This window comes from Poecilia reticulata, linkage group LG7 (genome assembly GCF_000633615.1).
Source record: "Poecilia reticulata strain Guanapo linkage group LG7, Guppy_female_1.0+MT, whole genome shotgun sequence".
Classification (NCBI taxonomy): domain Eukaryota; kingdom Metazoa; phylum Chordata; class Actinopteri; order Cyprinodontiformes; family Poeciliidae; genus Poecilia; species Poecilia reticulata.
The window spans coordinates 10,359,381-10,371,963 of NC_024337.1; the positions used below are offsets into that span (position 1 = coordinate 10,359,381).

General features: G+C 38.0%; 1 protein-coding gene across 1 annotated transcript; it reads left to right on the forward strand.

Moving 5' to 3' along the window:
* Positions 1-386: 386 nt before the first annotated feature.
* sypl2b (synaptophysin-like 2b) lies at positions 387-11,426 on the forward strand. Its single transcript, XM_008413294.2, has 6 exons — positions 387-545; positions 701-778; positions 1,324-1,442; positions 3,059-3,263; positions 4,896-5,081; positions 6,143-11,426. Exons 1-6 carry the CDS (start codon positions 528-530, stop codon positions 6,260-6,262), a joined length of 726 nt encoding a protein of 241 aa, XP_008411516.1. The 5' UTR covers positions 387-527; the 3' UTR covers positions 6,263-11,426.
* Positions 11,427-12,583: the final 1,157 nt, after the last annotated feature.

The window sequence follows — 12,583 nt, forward strand, 5'->3', positions numbered from 1 at the left end:
GAGAGAGAGAGAGAGAGAGAGAGAGAGAGAGAGAGAGAGAGAGAGAGAGAGAGAGAGAGAGAGAGAAAGAGAGAGAGAGAGAGAGAGAGAGAGAGAGAGGCATTAATTGAGGCGTCCCTAAACTTTTGACCAGTTGTGTAAAAAACTTGTTCCCTCTTGTAGCCACTACCACTAATGTAATCATTCATCTATACTCTGATTTTGCATTAGAGAAAAATACATTTTTTGCTAAATCCGATTTAATTCAGAAATTCTTCTCAATAAAACTAATGAAACCCTAGTCTGTATGTTTTGGATTAAGTGCACATGACGTGTAAAAAAAAAAAAAAAAAAAAATCCCCTTATTTCTTGGCTTTCCCAGCAGCGCCCCCTACCGTCCCCTTTTCTTATCGCCTTAACGTAACGGTAACGTCACAGCCACTGCGATTCACTGAAAAGTTTGACGCGACACAAGGAACCTGCACGGAGCCGCAAGAATAAAAAGAAGCGGATAAGTTTTATTAGTCCGTTTTTCCCTCGGAGCGAACATGGATTCCGTAGCTCAGGTAACTTCAGGGGCCACAACACTCAGAGGAGACCAGGATAATAGTTTTGTTTTTCAACCAGCAAATCTCCTGTTTTTTTTTTTTTTCTCGATAAGCCCACTTCGGTAGCAGATTCCTTCATGTTTTCTAACACACTCTGTATTTACGTTTATTAGAAAGTGCTCTCATCAGGATTCACTCTCGACTTTGGACCCCTGAAGGAGCCTCTAGCGTTCATCCGTGTGCTAGAATGGGTGAGTTTTACAGGATTTCTTCACCATATGGCCTGTGCGGTTCTGGGTGTGTGTTTTTACGTGGGTAGCTCATCTCTGCTCGCCAGAAATACCTCACAAATTGATTAGGCAGTTGGTCTTGTGACCCTCCCCACGCCCAGAGGAGTTATTATTTGAGCCTCAACGTGGAATGCGTTACACTTTCATGGTTTATGTCAGACTGAATCGTGCCCAAACCTCTGCAGCTCCGTTTGCAAGTGGGCAGTCGTTTTGAAACATGTTGAGAAATAATTGCAGAATCTAATATAAACATTTGCAGCTTTCACCTATCCACTGCCTCACGATTTTTACCCTTTCACTTTATTTATTTATTTATTTATTTATTTTTTTTAAAGTGTGAGCCCTGCATTGTAAACCATCTTATCTAGACTTCCTGTCAACATTTTTCAGGTCAAATACGAGGAAGTATGTGCTCATGTGTATAAGCGTTAGATCAGCACTTTTAATTTCATCAGCCCCTTCCTCATTTCTTTTCTCCCAACTGTTTCCCCCCTCTGTGGTTACAGGTTTTTTCCATATTCGCCTTCGCTACGACTGGAGGTTACAGCGGATCCATCAGCTTCAACATCCAGTGCAAAGGAGGCAAACTTGAGAAAGTAGATGCGTTATTCAACTACCCGTTCAGGTATGGCCAAGTAATCCTAGCTCACCCAAACAGGGGGACTGGTCTGAGTTTCTCCTGCTAGGATGACCTCAAGCTAAAAAAGCTAAACTAAAATCTTAAGCAAAGAAAGATACAGCTTTTTTAATAGAACAGGAAACGATGAATAGACCTGCTGCCTTAAAGGCACAGTCTGTATTAAAAAACTAACAAACTATTCTTTACCTCTCAGATGTCGTATTGCCAAGAGTTTGTAGAAAATGGAACAAATCCTTAAAACTTAAGCGCTACTCACATTTACCCCACTTTAGCTGCTTTTAGTGATTTAAAGGGTTAGTGTTATGTAAAATCAATGGTTTTTATAGCTTTACACCATGTTCTGATGTTATTTCCTCATAAGAAACATATTTGGAGTGTTGCTTTGATTATATTATGCACGTTTGAGAAATCCTGTAATCTGCCATGGCAACCGTTCAGCTGGGCAAAATGTTTCTCCTCCTCGGAGCTGCAGTTTCCATATTTCTGTCTCACAGCGCAGCCCTCCGCTGCGACTCCCACATTCAGCTCCCTCAGACTAGCCAGCAGCATTTAGCAAACACCTAGTGGATCTCTGTGTCTGCTGAGCTCATTATATGAGCTACTTCTCAGTGAAATGCTGCCAAAACATTTGGTAAAGGGTTAAAAGAGAAACAATGTTGTGGTGATTTCCTGAAGGTTGGAGCAGGACTTTTTCAAAAAGATAGAGGCCCAATTTCAAGATGTTAAATTACAAAGGTTAATTTCTTTTAAGTCATATTTGACATATACAGAACGACTGAAGGTCACATAGTTACTCGATTGTGCTATAAAATGATACTATGTGGCTGGAAAACACATAATACTGCCTCTTTAAAACAACTCAAACAAATAGACACAACACTGTTTTAGTGGAAAATAAACCTCTAGACTGAAACTAGACTATTCCCAATACACAGCTGTTGAGCTCTTCACTGTTTTTGACTATTTATCCCCCTGATCAAGTAACAAATTTATCAGTGATTGAATATGGAAGTGTAGATATTTGATATCCATTAGCATAAGGTTTGTAATCCCATGGGTTTGAAAATTTGTCCAATACAGGTGAAGAATCTGACCGTGAACTCACTGAACCTCACCTCAACCCTTCAACACTACTACACATCTGCCTTTATTTTGCTGTAGCGTTAGAAGATATGATGAAAAAATCTTTACACATCTGACTTCTTAGCAGACACCTGGATATTTTTCAGGCAGTCAGTCAAACTTTTTATAATAAAAAAATAGAATAAGAAGGTGTTCCACGGCTCAGAATGGGGCCAAATCAAGAGATGCTTCCAAGACATGCGAGGACTTTATTTCCACATTATGACATATATATTTTTTTGTGACTAGAAATATTTTCCAACATCTCAGTTTGATTAGCAGTGTGTGGGGAAGGGGTAGGACTCCATTCTGCAGAGATTGAGAGAGTCGCTCCAGGGCTTTCTCTTGCGTCTTTTTCGAAAGGGTTTTAAACCACTGCAACAGAATTACTGAAGATATTAGCCGTGTCACAATGCAAACTTATTTTAAAACTGTGGTTTCTTAGAAGAAAAAAAAAAAAAGCTTATTTGTGTGCAAAGGTTGACGGACCATCAATATACTGTTCCCAATTGTGAAACCAACGGAACGACATTCACAAGCTACTTCCTGACCGGAGATCACTCGTCCTCTGCACAGTTCTACGTCTGCATCGGGGTTTTGGCTTTTCTCTACTGCACCGCCTCGTTGATCCTCTACCTGGGCTATCAGCACTTGTACAGAGAATCCCCTCGGGGTCCCATCACGGTACGTTTGCATGGATTTCTTGTATTCTTTTCTTGCTTTGTTTAAACAGATTAGCTAAATCTGGATCGAAAGGAACCTCAAGCAAGAAATGTCGTGGAATACTTGCATCTACCCCCTCGTCCCGAATCTTACTCGAGCTCGGAGAAAGTGCAGCAGAGCTGTGCGAGTGAAGGACTGTGAAGGGTGTGGTTTGCAAGCAAATGAAGGACATCGGTGTTGTGCAAACGTTTCCGTCAGGAAGCACCACGGGCAACACTGGAGGAGCAATGTTGCTGTGTTGTCATAAGCTAGTGAGGCGGGTGACTGTGAGGAATCTCGGCCACAGCAGAAGGAATCTGTTGCTTACTGAAAACATCAGCTTAGAGAAGCTTCTCCGGACTGTTGTTCAGCATTTTAAAGATGTGCTTGTTTCCATTTTGTTTTACTTCTAGGAAAGTTTGTAAATGTATATAGCCATGAAAAAAAAAAAAACACACACACACAACTTAAAAAACACACACTCTCAACTGGATTGTAGAGTCTGGATGGGAAAAAAGAAGCAGATGTACAAGTGAGTAAAAACAAGATTTAATTCAGTTTTTGTCTTGTTTGAAACAAAAACAAAATCTTTTCATGTTTTAAAGCAATGAAAGCATCATCACCAACAAAGACGGTTTCTTATATTCTCTTATATCCCAGGATGTCACTGTTGACAAATGCTGGGGATCAGCAAATAAGTTTTTGTTCATATTTGTCCTTTTAAGTGCATTTTTTTGGTGTATATTCTTGTTCATCTGTATTCGTTTTGTTTTGACAAAGAAAGCATCTGACAAAAGCTTGGGTTGTGTGGAATAAACTGCGCCCCCTGCAGTCCACGTCTGGAAAAAATTAGGTTCCTAAGAATCAGCTTTGTTGGCCAGCATTGAGTGAAAGAATGAATATGACTTCAGTTTTCAAGCAGTCCAGGCATACAAAGTAAAGTATAAATATATAAACTTAAGAAAAAATAAACTAACATTATGCAAATCTATTCCTGTCTAGGAATATGAAAATGTGCTGTTTTTTATTTTAAAACATGACTAGAAAACAAAACGGATCACTTCCATTTTTTTTTTTTACATAAAAAGGAAAACAAAAGTATATTTTATTTTACTTCAATATATTTTTAAAATTTTACATAAAAATGGAGTTACCTTTTATTTTGTTTTTTCATTTCCTAATTTATGACGAGAACATCCACTTTACCAAACATGACAATATATGATTCTTTTTATCTTTGTAGATAATTCAGTGCAGAGGATTTAAAACGGCTGATGCTGTCAGATCTACAGAGTTTAATACAAAACAAAAGCTTGCAATAATATTTTTTTAGATTCAGTCAAATTGGGCCATGTGTGAATCCAGGGGCTCCTCCCCTCCTTCCCCCCGTGTGTTCAGCCGTTTTCCTCTTATTTTCTTTTGAATTACATGAAACGCATCCAGTGAGGAATAAACAGCTACTCAGATCTGTAGTGTTATGGTTGGTTCAGTCAAATCGGGTAAATGAAAAAAAAAAACATTCTGTCTTATTAAACCTGCTTGGTTATGTAGGGCCCTGAAACTAAACACAAGATTAAACCTGTTTTTGTTCTTCCTTGTTTGCTGCTTCTCTAGGATCTGCTGGTGACTGCATCCTTGGCTTTCCTGTGGCTCGTATCGTCCTCCGCCTGGGCTAGAGGCTTGACTGACGTCAAAACAGCCACTAGTTTTGAAACTATTTTCAGTGGTGTTAAAGTTTGCAAGAACAACACATGCACCCCAGGAGCTTTGCCCTCTATGGGCAAATTAAATTCTTCTGTGGTGAGTTATAACATAACTCGGCATTTCTTTGCATAAGAAACGGGTTTGTGTATGGACAGAACTGTTCCATGATTTGCTCAAACAAAGTAAAAAAAAAAAACCCTCAAAAAACATGGTTTTCAATCAAAAATTTAAAAAGGTCTGAAAAGTGTTATGTGCATTTTTGGGCTTTTTTATTATTTTTTTTAGACTGCTACCGATAAGTAAAGTTCAGTGCAACCAGTTTCCTTCAGAAATCATCAAGATTCGCTTATAAAGCAATATTTGAAGGTCTGAGTGTCACAGAGGGTCAGGATTTTCTTTCTGAAAAAATGAAACGGCTTCACAAAACTTCCATCCTGCACTGACACACCGGGCAAAGTAAACATTTGTCAGAAAAGCAGCCAAGAGATTCAAGGTAACCAAAGCAAGTAGGAACTGCAGAGAGTCACCACTCTGGTGAGACAATCTGTTGACAGGAGCAATATTAGTTATGCACTCAACCAATCTGCCCCATCAATGGGAGGCTGGTAAAGATGTTCCTGAAAAAAAGCCAGACGTCCTGCTTGCAGCTTCCCGCATGTCATGTAAAGCAAAAGGCAAACGTGTGGATGAACATGTTCCCATCAGTTTAGGTCAGAGTTAAACAGATTTCTGGTAGTTCACGGTCAAACATGGTGGAGGCAGCATCACAGCTTCATTTTTTTGTTATTATGCAGGTTCTAAGAAGTTGCTCAGAGTTAATAGGAAGACGCTTAGTTCAACATACGAGGCGATTTTGGAAAATAAATCTTTAGAGACTTTAGTGGAGGTTCACTAAACATGAAGCCAGAGCCACAACGGGAAGGAAGATCAGTCTGATTAAACTTGAGCTGCTTTGCAAAGATGGATGGACCAAACTGTCAAAGATGTTAGACACATTAATTCTCTCAAAGACTTGTAGCGGTAATTAAAAGAAAAAAGTAGTTCTGCAAAGTATTTCCTCTCTGGAGTAATTACAAATTATTTATAAAAGGGAGAGAGAAGGAAAACCATGCTTCCTTTTTGGCTAATTTTCAATTTCTGTCCCAACTCTTCTGCAGATATTTGGATTCCTTAACCTCATCCTGTGGGGAGGAAATTGTTGGTTTATATACAAAGAAACCCCTTTCCACAAGACGAACCAGCCTGCCAACCTTGAAGGCGGAGCGACGCCACCATAACTGCACGGCTCCCACGTTTCAGAAACGTTCTGATATGTGCAACTGACTGCACTTTTTGCAGAAAAGATTCTAATTTTGTGTTGTGTTTTTTTTTGCTTAATCAGGAATTTATTTTTGTCAATTCATCTCAAAAGGTACTAAAATTTGTTGTTGGCGAAATATTAATACAGACTGACCCGTGTAATACTAAAGCATGCAGACTTTTGAGTTTGTAGATATAACAGGTACAAAATGCAAAACCTGCTTTAACAGCTGCACACCTTTTTCACAGGATGCTGTACAGTATCTTTGTTCAATGCAAATTTTCTGCAATTGTATATTGTACAAAACTCAGGGCTGATGAGAATATTAATCAGACTTCCAGTTTCAGTTCAAGTACTTGAATATGTTTAGTTAAAATGAAGCCCTCGTTTAAATTATATAAATGCCACTGTGAGATTATTATGTAAAGGTCAAAAAGGTTGTTTTTTTTTTCTCTTCATTTTGCAGTCATAATAATTGCTGTTACAGAAATGGTAATACTTCTAGTTTAGACTAACATCTGAATATGGCGCTGAATGCGGTGCTTCCGTTGAATCCGTTAACATTTTACTGTTACAATTTTAAATTTAAAAAAATTTTCTCGTTACATAAGATATACTTTCTCCTTTTCTTTTTGGAAAATGTCCAAGCAAATGTATTTGCAGTGTTTGTGCTTGGTTGTACTATTGTTGAATACAATTAATTGCTTTAACAGTTGATGTGTTTAAGTTATTCCTAATTCACTTCATGTCTGTATCTGTCTTGCTTTTCTACCTGCTCTTTGTAATGAGAAAAAATTAATTTGCCAAGAAAATGGTTGTCCGTTTTGAAAATTTCTAAAAAAAAAAACAAAAAACAAAAAAACTATATCCACGTTTTATCCCCATGTCTGCCGTTGTTTCCTCACAGTTTAGTTGAATTTTGCTTATTTGGAAAATTTTTCTTTGCTTTATCTTCTTAAAACGTTTAGTGATTGCTTAAGAACTTCATAGTGCTTTCAATATGTATATTTAGATGTGAGTAACGAACCTCGGATTAAGTCAAATGATGCCAAACAACCTCAGGTTCTGTCACAAAAATAAATTATTGCAAATGATGAGGCAGGTTTTCTGTTGCGTAAAGAGAAGATGTTATGTATTTTCCAGGAATATAGTGCCGTTTTATAGCCCAATAAAGTAACTATACTACCTTCAATTGTCATGAAAATGCTGTATATATCAAACATAACTTAAAAGAAATTCATAATTTAATGCTAACTTTGAAACGACTTTTTCTTGTCATCTTCTGTTGCTCTCTGAGAGCAGATATCGACTCTTCGTGAGTTTTCTATTTGGTTTGATGACTGTCGGAAATTCAGAGCACCTCTTGGCTGATTTATGGTAAAACTACCTTGTTTAAATATCCAAATTTTGACCTTAACAATCGAGCTTAGAAATTTTGCTGTCACTGCTTTTGTACGATATATGTTTTACCACCAGAGGGCAGTAAAACACAGCTTGTGATCAGTAATTTAGAGCGCCTTGACTGAGCTATGATCTATGTAAAAGCATTTATACGTCGGTCTACCAAAGCCAATTAACTGTATATTAAATGTATGAACAACAAATAAATTTTAATAAAATGTTTATATATGGTGCTATGAGTGTAGCAGCACCTAATCCACAGTTTGGACCCACTGTGTATTAGACAAAGCAGATCACAACTTTGTAATAAAGTTAGCATCACAGTTTAATTGCCTTATGATTTATAGACAAATGAAGACGCCACAAGGTGTAAAACTGTATCTTTTATTATGTCAAATTATTGTGTATTACTCTCCTTTAATGCCTATAGTTTGCAGCTATCCTGCAGCCAGAGAAGCTTTTAAACACACCATGCAAAGCCATTATCCTTCAGCTACGAGGCCTCTGAGTTTTTATGGCAGTGACCAACCTTATCATTTTTAAAGTTGCGGTCAATAAACACAGTGCTTTCAGTGCTGCTTAAAGCTCCCTTCGTATAATATGGCCTCAGGTAAAAGCAACAAGCCTTCTGCCTCACCTAACCATGGCTGATTGCTACTTTATAGCTATGGATGAAAGATGATTATGTGCAGCAGGGTAGTAAGAACGCATTCTCTTCCCTTTTTAATCTGGCTGGATTTATCTAAAATTACGGGCAAAGAGCCTGCAAGGTGCATCAATAATAGGTTTGATTGTTTTGCTTTAAAGATACTGTAAATGTGAGCAAGTTAGAGTCGTTACACAGTCCTGAGGAAATCTATTTACCTACTATTTAGTGAGCTTTTCATACCCACTTGTTTTTCAGAAATTCAGTAGATCCCTCCGTTTCCCATTTCCCTCGCTCACCTGCCAGCAGCTCCCTACATCGTATGGCATAACAATCTAGTAAAGCACTGTGTTTTTAATTTCTTATGGCTTTAGGAACAAAAAAAATCCAATACTGATTGAGGCTACATACAGTCTAGTCACTGCCGATTAGGATTTATATCCCTTAAGTTATTTTTTTTTTAAACAAAAGAAAGAAACCTGGCACTCTCTACATGCAGGTTTTGATACCATGTTTTCTGTTTGCCCAGCCATTTCAATAAAAAATAACTGATTCCTACCCTGCTTAAAAATAAACATTTATAATAAGACTTGGATGTTGGAACAGCTAACATTATCACAAAGGCAGACAAAATGCAAAATGAACAGTATTGGAATATACAAGAATACAGTCAGTACATCAGAACAGTACACAGCTAATCAATACTAAACGCAGAATGTGAGTCTTAACGCATACATGTATATATATATATATATAGATATTTATATTGTTTATACACAAAGGCAGATTTGCTTTGGAGAAAAACAGCCGAGATTTTCCCTTTATGTCAGGACCTTTGCAAAAAGCACTTAACAAAACGCTATAGAGATCTACAATACGAACTGTGGAGGTCGAACGTCGGAGTGGATCTAGTGGAAATTTATCCCCTTCTTGATGACGGTTGATTAATGTGCCGAGCTACTCAAAAGCCACAATATCTGTTTGTGATCTCAGCTTCTCGCGCCGTCTTAAGTGACAGCACCATGTTGGCTAAAAAGCACACATTTCAGCTGCAAAAGGACAAAAAAAAAACAAGTAAAACCCTTAAAATGGATCTCTCTCTAGGACAAACGCTACCCGTCTGTGAGGGTTATGTATGCAGCTTTTTTTAAGTGTGGCTTGGTATTTTCTGCTGCTGTCTGTTTCTCCACCTGGTGTTTCAGCGTGTGACAGAGTGATATGATTCGCACACACCACCTCTCTGACAAGTGTGACTTCCTTTTCTCACCCACTCAGGAGATGCTGCTGTGCATGCGGCAACTGTGAATATTCCACCAATTTTGCGTAAGAAAACATTGCACCAGAAATGTGTAAATTGATTTTTTTTTTGTTTTTAAGTTTCGAAGATGCGATTTTATGTATTTATCATTGTTTTAGATTTTTTTTTGTTTGTTTTGAATAGCAACTCGGAGGCATAAAGGAAATTTGGTATTGTGTTGCACTTCCCGACCATATGACTCAGTTGGGAGCGAAAACGCTTGATGAAAGCTCCAGGCAAATTGCAGATGTCTTAAAGGGCATCGCATTCATTGCTGAGTGATTGCTTTCCAGCCTAAGAAAGGGCAGCTTTATAATGACCGGGAAAGACGCAAACAAAGCAAACACATCTGGGCTGAACTGAAGGCTGTCAGTATACATGAAGGCAAAGAAAATGCCTCTTTTTGTGTGGCGGTGACTCACGACACCCGCTGGTTCAAGGAGAGAAAGGCAGACTCTAACTTCTTCCAATCAAAAGATCAAATTAGCATTTACGCCCGACTGGCCTTGTTGTGCTTCGACATGAACCCAGTTCAGTCTAAGGGTGTTTAAAGGGGTATTTCAGAATATTTGAAGAGGTTTAAGCAGTTGTTGTGCCTCCAGGAGATAACTCTTTGTAGGACAAATTTGAAGGAGAAAAACACAGTCTGCTGCATTTTATTCTCAGATAGAGCAATATTGATGCTCTGGCAGCAGGTGTTGACTTTAACTACCTCTGAATTTAAAAGTAGGAGCAAAAGCAATGCTGAGCTCAAGAGTTTCCCATAACAACATGGTTTCCTCATCCCTCTTCATCATTAGCTTCCTCACCTGAAGGGTCAGGACAGAGTGATATGAATGTGAATCAACCCTAAACAAAACGTATAAACCATTTTGGAAAACAACTTTTAAAATCTCTGTTACCAGAAAAATGCTGTAAAAAAAAAAAAAAAATCTCTAATTTGCAAAGTATCCAGGTTCGTATGGGCGGGGCATTAGCATGAATCCAGCTAATGGCTAGTCCAAAAGGGGAGTTGATCAAAGCAGATTTAACAGAAACTCCAATCCTGACAATCTCATAGGCCTTAATAAGAAGTATTTTAAAAATCCAACAACTTGTTTGACCTGTTTTGCAAAACAAATTGAGGAGAACGCAACATGTAGAAAGTTTCCAGTCAAGAAAAACAGTTTTGGTATAAAAAAAATAGTAATGGTTTTTCTTGATTTTTACACTGCCCGACCATTTATACTCAGCATCTAGTCTGACCAAAAAACAACCTGCTGCAGGTAAGACTCTTATCGTTTTAATTGTGTATAAATCCAGATTAGTTGGTACCGGACAGTAAATCCTAACAGCATGACACAGAGGAGCCAGGACCAAAACAAACTTCCACAGTCTTAAAACAACTTTTAAAGATGTCATAGCGGTTTATTCAAGCCCATCTAATAAACTTTTAAAACATCCTCATACTTGCATTGTCCTGTCATTTACAGAGAAGTAAGTAAATATCTACATCGGAATAGACCTATGAAGCATTGAATAACTATTTTTCAGTTTGAAAAAAGAACCTAATGAAACATACATTTATGTACTTTTCCATGTAGAACCAAGTCAGCATCTGTTTAAGGTTACAGGAAGGGGTCAAGATTAGATGTCAAGATTAGGGTCAGGTCTAGACATCAAAGATTTATTAACTTTAATAGGACAAAGCCGTACGTCTGAGAACGTAGGAGCCTAAAACAGAACCTGCAGGTGGATGCTCCTTTAAAGAACGCCAAAATGCAAACCTAAATACGGCTTAAATCTAAAAAAAAAAAAAAAAAAAAAAAACATTTCCATAAACGGCTCAGACCATCTTGACTTTGAAGTTATTTTAAAATGGTAGACATGTTTACCGCTTCTGGACTTGCTGTTAGCTTTGACTGCGGTACCAACTAGTCTGGATTTATTCTGACTTTAAGATGCTTAGTTATTAACAGCTTATAACCTTCTAGCAGAACAACACTTTGGCAATCTCGCACCATCCGTTTCACAAAATCCTGTTAATTTTGTTTTTGTGGCAGCTGGGGCTAACTCTAGCTTTTCCTGCCGGTAATGTACAGCTGCAACTCCATTATTCATAAGCTTATTTTTAAGACGGAAACCATTAACGTTACTCAGACCCCAATGCTTTACTGCTGACACAACAAACATCACATTCTAGCAAGAAAAGGAGAAAAGGCTACATTTCAGGTGTGACACTGGGAACTATTGATTGAACCCTACCTCATTTTTCAAACTACATCTCATTTATCACATCTGAACACAGGCTTGTCTACTCAAACAATAAAAAAAGGATAGACTTTCAGCTTTCCTGTAAGGTGCACCTCTTTTCTTAAGAATAAAATAACATAATGCAGCATAAGCTAAGCATCTGAGCTTTAAGCTCTGGATTAGCACGACCAACGCTGTTACTTTGCCAAGAAGAAAATTTAACAGCATGTGGCACCTCAGCGGACGACAACCAGAGCAGTCTGCGTCCTTGTAAGGAGTTTGGTACCTATGTGTTTACAGAATTGAGACAACATGTTAATAATCTGTCAGAACAAAATACCTTTCTGCACCTTGTGTGCTTCTGCAGGCGACTGCGTGCGATTACCTGTGAGAGGCGATCAAAATATTGTCTGGTTTTCACTGCAGATGTGAAGAAACAATATGGGAGACGCTGAATGCACAAGTATTTCAGCATATGGTTGCTCAAAAATTGTCTACCATGCAATTAGGAAATTTTCACTTATCATGTGTAAGTGGTAAATAGCTGCCAAATATGGCTTCATGACTTAGACTATAAAGTAGGATCAATCTGTATCCGTTAAGGGTCGGATTAAAAATAGGGTAAAAACCTAGTTCTGAGAAATCTATGATTACGTATCTCAAGCTTTAGGATCTCATATAATTTAATGTAATAGGTTTTATGGCATGCCGTGTCGTTTATA